The sequence below is a fragment of the Oreochromis aureus genome, linkage group 9 (genome assembly GCF_013358895.1).
Source record: "Oreochromis aureus strain Israel breed Guangdong linkage group 9, ZZ_aureus, whole genome shotgun sequence".
NCBI lineage: Eukaryota > Metazoa > Chordata > Actinopteri > Cichliformes > Cichlidae > Oreochromis > Oreochromis aureus.
The window spans coordinates 39,461,704-39,479,566 of record NC_052950.1 but is presented as its reverse complement, the minus strand read 5'-3'; the positions used below and the strand labels follow the sequence as shown (position 1 = coordinate 39,479,566).

The following is a 17,863-nucleotide window of genomic DNA, read 5'->3' as shown; positions in this document are numbered from 1 at the left end:
TTCCTCGTGTGATTAGCTCATGTAAGTACTTAGCTCCATATAAACATATTAATCTGTACATGCTAACTGGTTGGCTAGCACAGTTATATAGCAACAGACATGTGCAGATTTATCCAATCAGAAGCCTCCACAGCTGACCTGCCATGACCCATAGTTCGTCGGATGGCCGCCAAGTGCCAGAAAGCTGCCGGTGAGTGGAGAACACCGTTTTCTGGAGACATCTATTGTGTATCTACTGTTAGCAGACGTTTGAATTAGTAATCTTTTATGAATATAGAACCGTTCTGCTTTTCCTGATTTCTGGTCATGAAGCTCGTGTTCATGTTAAAAATGTAGAAAGTGTTTTTTCTACACGTCAGTCTGGATGATGTCGTAGAGATGGATGAACATGATCACCCAAATGTTTCTATTTGTGAGCCAATCAGAAGAGAAGTTGAAATGAAGGGGCTGGAGTTAAAGGTTTCAAAGCAGGTGAGCTGAATGTTTGAAATCCAACATCTGTGAGTGCAGACGGCTGATGAGTGAATTACTGTGTCATCAGCGTAGAAGTGAATAAAGTTATGATTAGTCAATAAACCTCACTGTTGCTGTGAGTACAGAGAGCTGGACGTGGGCAGCAGCTCACTGAGAAGCAGTGACAGAAACAAACAGAAGGGGATGCAGCATTTCTGCTAGACTTTTATTGTGAAACAGCATCAAGACCAACATCCTGAAATCAAACGTACATTCTAACGCGAGTCCTCCACCTGTCCACATGCTTTTGGCAAAATCAGGATTCTCTGTCAGTGAGCGTTAGACGCCAGCTCCAGGCCTCAGCAACAGGAAGTGACACAACTGATGACACGGTCAAGTATTTTGTCAAGACTAGTGGGGCTCAAACCTGTGACCTCCCTCCGGTCTGTCCTCTCTGTCTGTGGCTAATCTGAACACGAGTGTCGCTATAGTGCAAAAAATAAACACGTTTGAAACGCTTCTTTTAAAAAAGAGACATGATAACACAATATATTATTAACAACAATAATAATATTAATATACTTACTGACAATAATAATTATAACATAAAGAAGTGTTTGGTTCCAGCAGCCGAGCCAACTTGTTTCTTTCAAGTATCTCTCAACACACACACACACACACACACACACACACACACACACACACACACACAGAGACACACTGACACACACACACACACACACACACACACACACACACACACACACACACAGACACAGAGACACACTGACACACACACACACACAGAGACACACTGACACACACACACACACACACACACACACACACACACACACACACACACACACTGACACACACACACACACACACACGTATACTTCTAAATAAAGTACAAGAGTCTTCTTCTGTCTTCCTCCAACATTTTGAGAAAGTAAACAGCCGACAAACGGAGACAAATAAAACACAACAAGGTCTGAATACGTGAAACAAGTTGCATAGTTTTGAGATTTTTTTCTTCTTTTGTTGTTTGCATTTTTTTCAGGCACCTCGTCTCTCCGAAGTCGGTTCAGCGGTGCTTGAACGTCTCAGCCACATAAATAAGCCTCGCTCCTCCGTTTGTAACAAAAATATATTAGAGATTTTTTTTTCTTCTCTTTTTTCTGAAAGTGCCGTGGAGACTCTCTGAGTTCTGCTGGACGAGTCTGGAGCAGAGTTTCTACCCCAGAGGGCGACCTCGAGGGACGGACGGAGGCGAAGGATGAAACGCAGTCAGTAAAGGTGACGTGATGATCCTAGAGTCAGCTTCCTCTCCTCCCTCTCTGGGTTCAGAGGTGCTCCTCCTCCTCCTCTCCTGCTCAGGTTTGCGTCTACGAGCAGCCGCACTCCTCCACGATCATGTTCTGGACGTCCTTCTTGATGATCTTCTGCTCCTCGTTGTAGTACAGCATGGACATGGCTCGTAGGCGGGTGGGCACGCAGCACGACTTCACGTTCTGGAAGGGGCTGTAGCCTCTCATGCGGTAGTGGCTGATGACAGTGGAGTGGAAGGACAGCGTGGACCCCGTGATGCTCGCCACGTGGGAGGGGCATTCGCCCTCGCAATAGTTGGCGTGATAACCGCGTGGAGCGATTATCCAGTCGTTCCACCCAATGTCTTTGAAGTCGACGTAGAACTGCCGTTTGCAGCAGACACGCACCTTCCCGTCACACTCCAGCCCGCGCTTCCTGCGCCGCTGCGAGTCGCTGCCGTCTCCCTGACGGACCACGGCCATGAGGAAGGGCCGGTGGGACTGCTCCCGCTGGTTGTTGCGCTGCGACGTCTCAGCGCTGCCCGAGACCAGAACAATGGTGGCGCCGGTGTCGGCGCAGAGCGGGCAGGACACCCTGAGGCTCAGTGTCGTGCTTGTGGAGCTCTGCAGCAGGGCCTGCACAGCCGCCGACACCGGGAAGGTGTGCCAGCCGCTGCGGCGGGTGTCCACCGTCTTCTCTGACAGGAGGGTGTCGTCCTGCGGCACAGACGGATGTCCGCCAGACGGGTGGTGCTGCTGGAAGAGGCGGATGGTGACTTTGGCTCGGCTGCGGTTGGTCTTGGCTAAACGGAGGAAGAGCCAGACGTTGGCCTGCTCCACCAGAGACAGATCGCCACCTTCTTTGGAGAGGACGAAGTTCACCGTGCCCGGAACCTCACCTGAGACGGAGACAGATGGAGACGGACGGTTAGAAAGACTGTCATACCACCTACATTCAAACAGACCAACCCGTCCATCTACCCCAACCTCAGTCACCTCAGTCATGTGACTTATGGTTTACAGTCACTTTGACCAGCAGAGGGCGCGCTGACCTTTTGGACTGTTTCACTCACACAGCCGTGAACCCGTCCTAATTGTAGCATGCACACATTTTACAACACGTCAGCAGGGACACACACACACACACACACACACACACACACACACACACACACACACACACACACTGAGGACTGTGTGAGACACATATGAGCTACACACAGCTGATTGGACTCTTCCTGCTGACTCGGCAGCAGCGGTCGGAGGTTTTGGAGTCAGGCAGCGTTTAAAGCAGCTAATGGTTCCCACCAGGAGCTCGGTGTCATACCGCAGCCCGGGACGAGCGGATTTACTGCAGCGTGTCTGAAAACAAACGAAGCGTTTCCCTCTGCAGGTCACAGCCAGCCAAGCTGTTTGAACAGGAAGTCAAATATTGCATTTTCACGCAGCAGCTGCTGGCTTCCTGAGCAGATAGTTTTCTATGTAGGCGATCGCAGAGTGGGGACGTTTACTGGCTGAATCATTTAAGGCTTCAGCAGCACCCTGGAGGAAGCTCCCATTTTATTTTGATAGCAGACTTTGAGCAAAAAAAAGAAAACAGTCGTGAAAGTCAGTTTACAATCATGTGAAGGAAAGGATACACACACACACACACACACACACACACACACACACACACACACACACACACACACACACACAAACATTAAAGTTCTCACAATCTCTGCAGGGAATAGCTGAATTCCTGCACACACACAAAAACTCCTCCAGCATGCAAACACACACAGACACACACACACACACACACAAAAACTCCTCCAGCATGCAAACACACACAGACACACACACACTGTATCTCGTATCTCCTAGAAGCCTCCACACCAACAGCACCAGTTACGCCGGTGTTGCATAAGCTCCTCACATCACCTTTCCCGCTCTCTCCCTGATGTCTGTCGCTCGTGGGCGTCCGTGCAGAAAGTCAAAGTCACGATTTGGGAGTTTCTGAATGTCAGCTGATGGACGGTGTGACTGGGCGGCTCGTGTGCGTATGCGGAGGCGAGCAAGTCCATTAACACAGTTCAAGCGACAATTCGGAGGCGATTGTCTCGCTTGCATCATCATCGGCACTTCGCGAAGATAAGGAAATAAAAGTTCATTCATTGTTTCTTAGAATAGCTTCTGCAGCCTTCAAACAAGCACAGAGATCCTGTGAGAGCGTAAGGGACCAATCTGGCAGCGTGGTGCTGAAGCCGAGCACGGCTTCTGTGGGTTTCTGTGGGTACTCGAGCAGAACCACGCTGGCGTGGCGTCCATGCAGCTGAGAGCAGCCATGTTTTCACTCATGATGCTGAAAACAGATAAAGAAGCAGCTTTGTTGACCTCTTATTCTATTTAAAGGAGCAGTTCAACTCAGACGTGCTGCTTCTGCCCGGCTGTGGTGATGTCAGGTGTTTTGAGGGTATCAGCTGCAGGTTTCTGCTTCTTTGTTAGTTTTCTCTAGAAAACACAAGCTCATAAAAGTCCACAGTAGCTGCATGTTTGCAGCTTTAGGCCGGAGCCAATCAGAGCTGCTCAGTGACGGCCGAGCTGCGGACAGACGCTCGTTCACATCTGCGTGCAGAAGCGATGGGAAACGCGCTGCTCGTCCTTGATCTCATTCTGTGAGCTGTAAAATCAACTGTCATAAAAAGCATGAAGTTTTCTTATCACGAGCCCAGAAGCAGCCAAAACATTCCTGCACTGTAATTTCTCAGAGAAAGCTGCAACATGTGTGAGCCTGAGAGATAAATAAGTATCTGGACTGTAACTGAATGCTTTCTTTGCTACAGCGCACAGGGTTAAACCCGGCTGTAGGTCATGTGACCGTGTGGTCAGACGTGTGGATGCTAAAGACGACAGTATGGAAGACTTCTGCACCGTTTCCCTAAAACTGAAAGAAAAGTGAATGGAGTTTGGTTGGGCAGCGACTTTGAGCTGTTCCGTCTATTTTCTCATGAACTAATGTAAGAAAAGAATCTGCCACACGCGTCACATGATCGGGTGGGTGGGTTTGAGGCTGGTCCAGATGCAGATCCGAAGCATTGTTGCCATTAAATGGGAAAAATGTCAGGAAGCTTCTGTGGATTTTGGAAAGCTTTTACTGTCAGAACGGAAAAAAGGAAAAAGAGCAAAAGAAGCGTTGACACAAAGTTGGACACGTTGGTCTGAAGCATCACTGCGAGCTGCTGCAGATCCAAAGAAGAGCGACAGGTGAGAGCAGGTGGACGAGCGACAGGTGGAGCAGCAGAGGAGGCGAGAAAGGAGACGCTCATTTACACTCTGCGACCTCTGCGAGCCTTCCCCTCGCAGCTCATCACTCTCTGCCTGCTCGCTGCTAATCCCCTCCATCTACACGAGCCCATCGAGGACACACACACATACACACACACACACACACACACACACACACAGTTAAGTTCAGTGTTTTCCTTTGATTTACTTAAAGTCTTATCAGAATACAGATAAAGGTGGAGTCAGAAGACGCCAGAAATAGCTTCTATTTTATTTACGAAACTCAATTAAAGTCAACAACATCGTTTAAACCATTAAACACCAATTTAGACCCATTTAGGCCCAATTTAGATCCTGACAGACTGATTCTAGAAACACTTTTACATCATATTCACCCAGCAGCTCGTTCAACACCCACTGCAAACCAAATACGAAGCTCAAACAATCAAATGTCGTCTTCAGATTCACAAACACCATCTCATACCTAACTCTAACCATCAAACACGGAGCCTGGAGCTTTAATAACCATTTTACACCAACGTTACACCACACACTGCCCACCAATGAAGGCCGGCTGCTGCTGTGGCTGCTCGCTCTATTGCTTCTTAGGGTTTGGGTCGGGGGTAGAGCTGTGTTTGGGTTTTAACTCTGTTCACCTCTGACGGTTCAGCAGGAATCTGACAGTCAGGAACGATAAACTGACCTCTGAGTCCAGCAGCATTCCCTCCGCTCCATCGGCGCGGCGTGGAGATTATTATGACTGTGACTTGATTTATCAGACCAAGCTAAACAGACTTCCTGCCAACACGCAGCACAAACACGGTTTGGTATGTTGTTAAAAGGACGGCTGGTTTATTATAAATCTTATTAAATCCTCTCTAATCCCCTCTGTCACCCACACGGGGGAGAGCTGACCAGTGTTATTGTGTTATTGGACACCTGAAGGTCAAAGGTCACACTTCATGACGGCATTTATCTGTGTTACTGAAACCACAAACACAAACTCCAAACCTAATCCCATCACAAAAACACTCAGGTCAGCACTCAGCTTAGCAGCGCCACAAAAGGAAAAAGCGCCGCTCGGAGCGCCGCTCAGAGACCTGCTGTGAGGGAACAGCCATCGGAGTTTGAGCTCCACTTTGTCACACTCACACATATTCATGTGCTACAGGTACAAGTCAGGAGCCAGCAGGTGGGATTAAAGAGGGCGTTGGCCTTCAGAGGAGGCGGGGCCTAACCTAAACCACTAAAGCTGGATTTGACCGTTGACACGTGTGAGTGAACACACCCTCCTTCATCATATCATCCTCTGTTCCCCATGTTTACTCACACACACACACACACACACACACACACACACACACACAGTACCCATGTTTGGACAGATGGGTAGTGAGTGTGTGTGTGTGTGTGTGTGTGTGTGTGTGTGCCCTGAGCCCTGAGGATGAGGATGAGCTGGTGGTGTGATCAGGCTGCGTCACAGGTCATCCTGTGAGGAGCAGGAACACCTGACAGCGCCTCAGTCCATCCTGTGCGTCCATATTTGACTCAGCTCAAATCATGGATCTCTGCTGTTTCTCAGAGGCTCAGCAGATCAGGGTTCCTCCTCTGAGGAGCGAGAACATGAAAACTCCGACCTGCAGCTGCTGGACTGAAGTCCAGAAGTCGTGACTCAGCGTCTGTGGTCAGCAGTAACCAAACAACCCGTCTCACTACCAAACCAAACAGCTGACAGCCGTTTCCCAGAATCCTCGGCTCAGATAAACTGTAGTTTAGTATCATTCAAGCACTAAATGTGTATTAATCCGCCGCTGAAAAAGGTCCCTAAAACAGCCAGTGCTGTGTTTGTCCTGACCGCCGCCCAGCCGCCCTTTCTTCTGTCCTACAGTTTACGTTAGGAGGGCGTGGCTGGCCCCAGTGTTTACCTGCGCAGGTTAAATATGCTTCAAGTTAAGCATGCGGAGAAAGGCTTTAAAGGAGCTGCTCAGCCTGGAAAAAGTCTGGATTAAAGAGCTGCAGTTTCACATGTTTGTGCTTTGAAATTAGAAGCTGAGAAATGAAAAAGGAAAAAATCTCCGATAAAGAGGAAATCGTCATGTGACCAGAAAGAAGAGCAAAGTTACAGCTCTCCGTCGTCAATAACTCGCTTCAACACAATGATTCAAACTAATTCAGACTGGAGGTCACATGATTACAACGCTGCTGAGCCGTCACAGTGACGTCGGCAAACCCAACAAAACGGCGAGGAGGCGTGAACGAGTTCACCAGCAGGCTCAGCGCCGGCTGGAGGGGCAAACGAGAGTGTGTAATAACCAATCACAGCTCAGATCTGTGTTCAATAACCAATCACAGCTCAGATCTGTGTTCAATAATCAATCACATCTGTGGTCACGCTGCACGCAAATACACAATCAGAGGTCACATGACACAAACACTGTGATTGGTCAGTCACAGTAACGTGGACGGTGTGAAAACCTAACTTTTACTCATCCAATGGTGTCACGTGCTGCTGGCGTGACAGTGATGTGCACATGCACGCAGGACGTGGACGCCGAGGCCTCCAAAGGCACCATCTCGAGGCTGAACAGGTGGAGACGTCACAACGCGCTGCACTCAGAGTCATTCAGTAAAAGAACGTCAGTTAGCTTCAGGTAAAGATGGGTATGAAGAAAAGTGCAGCTTTAATCCCCTGACCTCACATGATGAAAGTGGGCGTGGCTCCAGCAGCAGCAGAGCGGGCAGTAGCCATGGCGCTCCTGAACGCTGAGCTTTGGCAGAACTACAGAGTTTAACCTGAGATTGAGAACAGGCTGCAAACACTGATGTCACACACCTGAAAGCGTCTCTGTGGTCTGCATTAAATACTCAGACTTTGATAATAAAGCAGGAAGCTCTCTGGTGACAATAACCCGACTGAGAATCTCTAAACATCGGTAAAAAACCAAACCCTGCGAGCAGCTGGCGTCGCTGAGTGTCCTGCTTCTGATTCGTCTGTTTCTGAGCGTCTAAACAAAGTCTGTGAACATCTGATCCTGGTTTCTCGAGGCTTTGATGGAACGCAGGTGTTTACAGGAAGTGGCAAGCAGGCAATTTACAGGACGCCCGTTTCACCAGCTAAAGGTTAAAGTTCACCACATCAGCACTGATCCTCTGCGTGGGAGGAGCTAAGGAGCTGGACTCGTTGCGTTTGTTTCCATCCAGTAGTCGCGTGTCGTGCTTTTATTCTTACTTGGAGGGACAATAAAGTGAAATGAAAGCAGCAGAGAAGTTTCAGATGTGGCTCTCGGAGCTGCGACGGCTCCGCTTGGATCGGTAATTTGCTAAAACTGTCGCATCACGTGCGCCGGCTCTTAGTACCAAATAAAAGAGGGCTGTAAAATGATTCCAGCAGTTTCAAACACGAAGACAATAAAACCCCGGAGAGGCCGTCCCAGCATTAAACCAGCCAACACTCATACTTCTGTTGTTTTAACAAAGTGCTTTTGTGGCCTGTTTCTCATTTTCAGCCCTCGTCTGAAGCACATTTCTCTCCGGGGAACGTAAAAATTTGAGCTAATTTCAAGTCGCAGTGCTGTCCTGTGGCTGAGCCTGCCTGTCAGTCTGGGTTCCCAGGCCAGTTTATTTATACCGAGAGCAGATAAGCAGCCCGGTCTGACAGACAAACGCCAGCGAGACTCTAGCACGGCGCTGCTTAGAGAAAACGCCGCCGTCTGACGTGACCGTCAACTGCAACACCAACATGCAGACAGCTTCAAAGCCGCCAGAGTCCCGCTGCTTCTTCTCAGCTCTAACGTCATCCACCATCAGACGTGCAGATGGATGCACAGCAGCTGGGCGTGTCCGTGTGAAAACATCAATCCAAACCTTTCATTTCAGAGGACCATCGGAGCAGGACGAATCTGCTCAGTGTCAGCTGACAGGTCGCACACAGACGACCTTTAAAGATGTCGTTACTCGGACGTTACTGAGCTTTAACCAACAGAAATCTGTGTGCCTTCAAAGGTCAAAGGTGAGTTATCCTGGTGTCTTCAACATAAAGCTCATTAATGCTGAGTGCAGATTCAGCTGATGCTCTCAGTTTCCACACGGGATAAACTGACAGCTCAAACTTTTCCTGGACTCGAGCAGCAAAAGACGAATTAAAGCAGTCACGCAGAAGAAGCGGCAGCTGGTTTTTATCTGCCCGTCTCTTTATCTCTGCAGGAAAAGTCTTATCTCAACTGTTAAGGTAACAATTTCCCTTTAACGTCACAACACATGAACAACATTTAAGAGCGCTCCAGCTCTGAGCCACACTGGGAGCCTCCCAGTGCCGCCAGTCTCACTCTGAGCCTCTGATGTGGTAAATATAAACCCGATTGTTTCTCTGTGCGGTTCATCCGGGGACAAATGCCGAGGCTCACACAGATTCCTCCTCTCTTTCCCACTCATTCCTCCCCCGGTCCTCCCTCTCTGCCTAAACTCTCCGATTCCTCCCAACGGAGCCACACAGCAGAGAGAGGACAACGAGGAGAGGTCTCACTCTCATGCTTTACTCACTGTCTTCTAAACACAGCCACACCTGGGATCAGAGACCCAGAATAAACACAGCCTATGCTGGAAACCAGTCAGCTGATCTGCTCACTTCAAATCTAGTGGCCAGTTTTCGGGGTTTCCAAGATCTAAAGCACATATCTGGACTAGTTCTTCCTTTTCTGACCACTTATGAAAGTCTATGAAGGCAGAGCTGTAATTTCAGTGGCTTTGCTTTTGTTTAGCAAACAAAGTCGACCAGAACCTGGACAACAAGAAGGAACCAGACAGTCTTTGGTAACTGAAAGTTTACAGACCATCAACATGCATGTGGTGGTTCAGTTGAACTAGAATATCTGCAAGTGAGCTGGAGGTCTAACAGGGTTAACTTCCAAAAACTGATTAAGGCACCAGAGGTGGGTCAATGGCTGGTCTATGATTACTCTATAGCTGGTCTGTAGCAGGTCTGTAGCTGGTCTATGGTTACTCTATAGCTGGTCTGTAGCTGGTCTATGGTTACTCTATAGCTGGTCTGTAGCTGGTCTATGGTTACTCTATAGCTGGTCTGTACCAGGTCTGTAGCTGGTCTATGGTTACTCTATAGCTGGTCTGTAGCTGGTCTATGGTTACTCTATAGCTGGTCTGTAGCTGGTCTATGGTTACTCTATAGCTGGTCTGTACCAGGTCTGTAGCTGGTCTATGGTTACTCTATAGCTGGTCTGTAGCTGGTCTATGATTACTCTATAGCTGGTCTGTAGCTGGTCTATGGTTACTCTATAGCTGGTCTGTAGCTGGTCTATGGTTACTCTATAGCTGGTCTGTACCAGGTCTGTAGCTGGTCTGTGGTTACTCTATAGCTGGTCTGTAGCTGGTCTATGATTACTCTATAGCTGGTCTGTAGCTGGTCTATGGTTACTCTATAGCTGGTCTGTAGCTGGTCTATGATTACTCTATAGCTGGTCTGTAGCTGGTCTGTAGCTGGTCTGTGGTTACTCTATAGCTGGTCTGTAGCTGGTCTGTGGTTACTCTATAGCTGGTCTGTAGCTGGTCTATGGTTACTCTATAGCTGGTCTGTAGCTGGTCTATGGTTACTCTATAGCTGGTCTGTAGCTGGTCTATGGTTACTCTATAGCTGGTCTGTACCAGGTCTGTAGCTGGTCTATGGTTACTCTATAGCTGGTCTGTAGCAGGTCTGTAGCTGGTCTATGGTTACTCTATAGCTGGTCTGTAGCTGGTCTATGGTTACTCTATAGCTGGTCTGTAGCTGGTCTATGATTACTCTATAGCTGGTCTGTAGCTGGTCTGTAGCTGGTCTGTGGTTACTCTATAGCTGATCTGTAGCTGGTCTATGATTACTCTATAGCTGGTCTGTAGCTGGTCTGTAGCTGGTCTGTGGTTACTCTATAGCTGATCTCTAGCTGGTCTATGATTACTCTATAGCTGGTCTGTAGCTGGTCTGTGGTTACTCTATAGCTGGTCTGTAGCTGGTCTATGATTACTCTATAGCTGGTCTGTAGCTGGTCTATGGTTACTCTATAGCTGGTCTGTAGCTGGTCTGTGGTTACTCTATAGCTGGTCTGTAGCTGGTCTATGGTTACTCTATAGCTGGTCTGTAGCTGGTCTATGGTTACTCTATAGCTGGTCTGTAGCTGGTCTGTAGCTGGTCTGTGGTTACTCTATAGCTGGTCTGTAGCTGGTCTGTGGTTACTCTATAGCTGGTCTGTAGCTGGTCTGTAGCTGGTCTGTGGTTACTCTATAGCTGGTCTGTAGCTGGTCTGTGGTTACTCTATAGCTGGTCTGTAGCTGGTCTATGGTTACTCTATAGCTGGTCTGTAGCTGGTCTATGGTTACTCTATAGCTGGTCTGTACCAGGTCTGTAGCTGGTCTATGGTTACTCTATAGCTGGTCTGTAGCTGGTCTATGATTACTCTATAGCTGGTCTGTAGCTGGTCTATGGTTACTCTATAGCTGATCTGTAGCTGGTCTGTAGCTGGTCTATGGTTACTCTATAGCTGGTCTGTAGCTGGTCTATGGTTACTCTATAGCTGGTCTGTAGCTGGTCTATGGTTACTCTATAGCTGGTCTGTAGCTGGTCTATGGTTACTCTATAGCTGGTCTGTACCAGGTCTGTAGCTGGTCTATGGTTACTCTATAGCTGGTCTGTAGCTGGTCTATGATTACTCTATAGCTGGTCTGTAGCTGGTCTGTAGCTGGTCTGTGGTTACTCTATAGCTGGTCTGTACCAGGTCTGTAGCTGGTCTATGGTTACTCTATAGCTGGTCTGTAGCTGGTCTGTGGTTACTCTATAGCTGGTCTGTAGCTGGTCTGTGGTTACTCTATAGCTGGTCTGTAGCTGGGCTATGATTACTCTATAGCTGGTCTGTAGCTGGTCTGTAGCTGGTCTGTGGTTACTCTATAGCTGGTCTGTAGCTGGTCTGTGGTTACTCTATAGCTGGTCTGTAGCTGGTCTATGGTTACTCTATAGCTGGTCTATGATTGGTCTATGGTTGATTAATGGTTGAGATCAGGGCTGAGTTTCTTTACTCTGATACTGAAGATCAGAGCGTGTCACCTGTTTGGTGTCACAGTTGAGAGGATTTCCATGTTGGTGTCCCTGAAGTCCTCACCCTAACCATCCACCAGCTCAACGCTGGCCTTGTGGATGGTGGGAAGTTGATGGTTTCTGATCAATAATTGTGGATACGGGTCTGGAGCATCTTCTGGGTCTCTTCACTCAAACGAGTGTCTTTGCACGGCTGGTCTGGACCTGTTTACTACGGAGTGATTCATCTCTACAGACACACAGCATCTCAGTCACACATCAAAGCAGCCAAAGATGAGGCGACAATGGCCTCAGACCAGCGGCGGCCTCGTGGCTGTAAACACGCCGTTAACACGCTAAAGCTGCGTCACGCTAAGACCTTGATGGACAGGGAGGAAAGATGAGGAGCAGAGGTGGAGAAGATGAAAAGATGGATTGAAAATAACACAAAGAATGGATAAACAGAGAAAAAGAAGAAGATGGAAAAAAAGAATTATTGCCAAGAAAAGATGAGAGAGAAGGAGCGAGATCAAACGAGGAGCAGCGGGAAGAGAAAAATGGGAGTGAGAGAAAGGAAAACAGAGAAAGGAAACACGCTAATTGTAGTTTATTTTCATATCTTACAGATGTTTTTGTCCTATCAGCCGCTTCTATTCACTGCTTCCTCTCAGTTGTTGCAGGTCACTGAACCTGAACCTGAGCTCATCTCATGGATGCTAGTTTGAATCCCCAGACAGAGGCAGCCACCAGAATAGACCAACAATGACCGGTTTATTCTGTCTGCCACAGTGGTGAAGGCTAGATGGAGGTTAGAGGGGGCAGCAGAGAGCGAGAGGGGGAGGCGAAAGTGCATTGAGGAATGTCGCTAATGATGTGTTCAATTAAGTTCAATTAGCCTAATTGTCCTCTGTGTGTGGGGAGAAGAAGGGGGAAGATAAACAGAGCGGGCTTATGGAAGGAGAAGGCCGGACAGATGGATATTGTGTCTGAGCTGCTAAACGGAGGTTGACACTTGGTCTCCGCCAAGAATCCAGTCGTCCCTCTGCTTCTCTGCTTGCCATCTCCATCGGCCAAAATAATTACCGAGGTCCCTGAATGCCTCACTTAGTCCTGACAAAGCACAAGACTGGCAGGGTGAAAAGTATTCTCATGGCGGGTCAAGTAACATCTTAGAAAAACAACAAGGTTTTATCAGATCAGGGGGAAGTGTCTGCTAACGGTGTCCTCGAGGCTTAAAATAAGGTTCCACACACAAGACTGGAACAGTCATCCAAGGACTGGTACTGGACGGGCCCGAGTCAACCATGATGCTGGCTGTTTTATTTAACATGTACATGTTCCCAAAGTGAATTCTGGGAGTGTTTTCACTGGTGGTGGCTCCACAGACTCGAGTTTCACCCAAACTGCTCAGCGACCGCTAAGACGCTAAGACCGGTTGGAAAACCAGGCACATTTCATCATATGATAAGCCTCATCCTTTGTTTGGGCCAATATGGTGATGGCACAAAGTTCTGAGACTTCCTGTGCAAGAAAACACACACCCACAGTGTCTGTGGGAAAATAATGATGGAAGAACCAGTGTTATCACAGAGAGGGTGGAGGTGGGGGTGGATGGATGGGCGGGTCTCCTGCTTTGTTTTGATCCAAACTCTGAACTTTACCAAGTAAAAAGCTAATACGTAAAAAAAAAAAAAAAAAAAAAAAAAAAGCTAAAACGTCAAACTTGAGCCACAGCGCCGCCATGTCAGGGCGAAGGGTATCGCACCGTTCCAACTTCACTATTAAAGTCAAGAAAACCCAAGCAGGTGATTAGGTAGAGGATCATCAGGGGGTCCTTTTGTCCCTCTTAGTGGGTTACTCCCACTGGGTTTAAATCTGGGACTCTCCACCATGTGACCCTAGAACTGAAGAAGCTTCTCAGATAAGAGGTGAAACGTCTTCAAGCAACTTACAGAAGTCCAGACGCTTTTCTTTCCAAGCTCCTTAGACTACGATGACCTGGATGACTGAAAACCCAAACAGTACTTAAAGTGCTCGACACGCCGGCGTGGTGAGAGCTGTGAGCTTTTATTTTACTGGAAATATTCTCTGTCTGACATGAAGAGGTAAAGAAAATGTAAATCTGAAGAAAGGACATTTGTAGGCACTTCCACAGCTTCACTCTGTAGCACTGAAACATGACTTCAGTATGACTCGTGCAGAATAAAGACGTGTGAGTGTAAAACAAAGTCACTACATGTGTAGAAGCCAGCGTCACTGCATCGGCTCAGTGTTTACAGCAGCACACAGTCACAGGTAAGAGACCAGCAGACACATTTCACACTAACTTTGATTCATTCAGTGGATGCAAACAAAAAAAGAGAGCTTATGTAGTCATTCTGCCCCCTGCTGGCTGACAAATGTGCTAACGTGGCTGCAAACTGGTGCTAAAATATTAAGAGCAGACTGCTGAGGTATATTTAATGATTCAGAGCATGAAGTAAAAACTGTTCTTACTTTAAATGGACGCCCGGCCGGTTTGTGGGGTGATTTATTTTGTGAATGAAGTTCACACTGAGCGTTTTCTGTTTTCTGCCTGTAATCTGAATTAGCGTCCTCAGTGGTGTGAGATTTCAGCAAGGCCGTTGATTTGCCTTGAACGCTGCCTTCAGTCGCTGCCAGCAGGAGCGTAGCGACGGCCGAGAGGCCATAAATCTGAGCCTGAGGAGAATCAGGGCGCGCAGAGCTGCCTCTGAAATGTGGCTGTAATGCATAATGAGGGTTAAGCGTGCTGCAGGCGGCGTCTTCCTGAGACTCTGAGCACAGCAAAGGTTTCGGCCGGTTGATTTTATTGAAACGCTGGCAACGTCGAGCTGTCTGACAGCTGATCGTGATTGGCTGTTTCTAACTCTACGAACGAGATCAAACTCTGTGTTTTCCTTTCAATAAAAGCTGCTCCTCTCCGCCTGTTTGCACAGATCCACTTCATAAAATTCTTTTCCATCTGCTGTTCCAGACTCTCGCCTACAGAAACTCAAACAGAAAATCCAGAGGAGGAAGAACACGTCACAGTCCCGCCCACACCGCTCGACTGACAGGTGAGCCGATCGAGGACTTCAGATTTCCTTCTACATCTATAAACCCCGCCTCTGTGGCCGACCTGAGAGAGTTTAGAGTAACCAGAATCAACCTGGAAGCGACAGAAACACACTCCTCAGCAGGAACAGGAAGAACACTGGAGTTACCAGGTTTTCCCAGAAACCTCACAACAGTGAGCGCCTCGACGAGAACAGGCAAAGTGGGACCTGCAGCAGGTCTGAAGGTCAAAGGTGACGGCGCAGAGGAAGAACGCAGTTAACACCTGACCCCGCCCCCATGCACACACACTGTCTCCTGCTCGCGCTCTTTGTTGCTACTGTCTGTCAGAAACACATTCCAGCACTGTTACCACTTTAAGAGGTGCACACACACACACACACACACACACACACACACAGGCAGTGACACACGAAGCTCCTCTGACTGTAAGTACATAATGAGGTATTCTCTGACAACAGCAGGAGGTGATTACAGTGTGTGTGTGTGTGTGTGTGTGTGTGTGTGTGTGTGTGTGTGTTGGAGGGGAGTGGAGGTGTTCGACTGAGTGAGTATGCAGGTGGAATTAAGCAGGTGGACACACACACACACACACACACACACACACACACACACACGCTTCCTGTCTCGTGTCGATGTCACACTCACCGGGCTCGGCAAAGGTGATGATCTCCGTCGTCTCCTGAACATCGCTGCCGTCTCCCGCCTGAGCTCCCGCCGCCGATGATGCTGCTGCCCCTCCCCCTCCTCCCCCTCTTCCTCGGCTTCCCCTCCCTCTCACCTCCTCCTCCCCCTCGATCTGCACGCTGCCGTCCTCCGCCACTCGCCCCACGTGGAGCTTGCGCAGGGCGTTGAGGAGCGCGGCGCGTGGCACGGGCCGGGTGATGTTGGGTCGGGCCTGGAGGTGCAGCATGTTGAGGATGTGCCTCTTCACCGCCTCCACCACGTCTTGCTGAGCCGCCTCATCTTCATCTTGCTCGTGCCCCCTCGCCATGCTATCCCCCGCTGTGACCCCTTCGTTCCTCCGCATCCTGGCCAGGGCGCAGGAGGGGCAGTGGGAGCCGGAGGCGGCATCCGGCTGGTGGTGAGGGTGGACGGTCAGGGAAAGCGGCTGGAGCTCGGGCCCCGCCGGGTCCGAGGCGGAAACGCTGCTCTGCACCTGGACCAGGAGCAGGAGGGTCCAGCTGAGTAAGGGCAACAGCGACATGACGGCAGGAGATTCAGTGATGCTGCCGGATGCTCAAACAGAGCCGGAGGAGACGAAGAAGAGTCGAGTTTGGTAGAAAAGTGAAGAAAAACTGAGTCCTGGATGAAGAAGAAGAGTGTTTGAGATTCACCTTCCTCCTCCTCTGCTCGCTCTCTCACGTTCTCTCTCAGAAGTTTGGAAGCTGCAAAGTTGAGCTCAGCTCACAGTCCACCTGTGAAACGGAGGAAAAAAAGCTGTAAAGAAACCAGACACAAAAAAAGAGAAAAACACACAACGCCGGCAGAGAAAATGAGTAATCCGTGTCTTTTTTGTCAGGGACAGATGGCTGAAAAATGTGGAGGCGTCACAAGAAAGAAAGAAAGAAAAAACAAGAAAACAAGAAAAAAGGAGAAAAAGTCTCAGATGTGATGAATGGATGATGAAGGAAGAGTCTGCAGGAGGATCCTGGTTCCCGGGGTGAAGTCGCTGCACAGAGTGTGTGTCTGTGTGTGTGTGTGTGTGTGTGTGTGTGTCAGAGAGGCAGTTGGACTAAGTTAAGACGGGAGTTCCTCGCTCTCCTTTACCTCGTTCTCTCTCTCTCCGTGTTGAATGCCTTCCTCGCTCACCAGTTGAATGGTTTTAGCGGAGTGGGCTGGACTCTCTCTCTCCTCGCTCTGCTTCTCTCTCCTCTCGCTCGCCCTGGCAGCCTCCAACCATAATTATATCTCCCTCCTTCCCTCCCTCTCTCTCCTTCACTCCAGTCTCCTCCCATCTTCCTCTGTGACTCATACCACTCTAACTTTTACCTTCTCCCGCCTCCCTCCCCCCCTCCCTCCCTCTGTTTGGCTGTTAATGGAGCAAAGCTGGTATTCCTTTATCCCTCCCTCCCTCCCTCCCTCCCCTCCTCCCACGGTCGGCTGTGAATGAGTTGCATGTCGAGGGGAAAATTCTTGGATGAAGTGGGTTTGTGCTATGACTCTCCTGTCCATCTGTTACCCGTTTGACTGTCTATCAGTCAGTCTGTCTGACACTCTGCAGCTACAGTCAACATGGCATCACGGTTCATGACTGTGCCGTCTCATCCCGTGACTGGCAAAGCGGCGGGCAAAGCGGCGGGGATTCCTTTACCCTAAAGGCAAAGATACGGGCACAGTAACCAAGAGGCGGTGGGCTTCACGTGCCCCGCCATCGGCTGACAGTGGTGGAGGTCTGCAGGCGTGACAGAAGCCTCAGTGATAAAGATAGAAAAACAAATAAAACCTAAAGTTTCAGTCAGCAGGTGGGGTGGGGTGGGGGGGTGGGGTGGGGGGGGGGGGAATGCTGACAAACTGAAAGTGGAAAGTTTGAAGGACACGGATGAAAGCAGTCTCTGATTCTGCTGCTGTGATGGAGGTGATCTGAGGACGCCGTCAGAAACACAAAGAAACGATGAAATAACCACCAACGTGTTTCATGGTTTCTATCTGAACGGCTTCTTCAGGAACCCCGGGGGTTCTACGTTCTGATGATGTTCTG

At 49.0% G+C, this 17,863-nt stretch overlaps 1 protein-coding gene across 1 annotated transcript; it reads right to left on the bottom strand.

Annotated features, from left to right (window-relative positions):
• Positions 1-1,229: 1,229 nt before the first annotated feature.
• On the bottom strand, positions 1,230-17,100 carry inhbaa (inhibin subunit beta Aa). Its single transcript, XM_031741586.2, has 3 exons — positions 16,933-17,100; positions 15,811-16,580; positions 1,230-2,662 (listed from the first exon to the last, which is right to left on the bottom strand). The coding sequence occupies exons 2-3, from the start codon at positions 16,367-16,369 to the stop codon at positions 1,842-1,844; spliced, it is 1,380 nt and encodes a 459-aa protein (XP_031597446.1). The 5' UTR covers positions 16,370-16,580; positions 16,933-17,100; the 3' UTR covers positions 1,230-1,841.
• Positions 17,101-17,863: the final 763 nt, after the last annotated feature.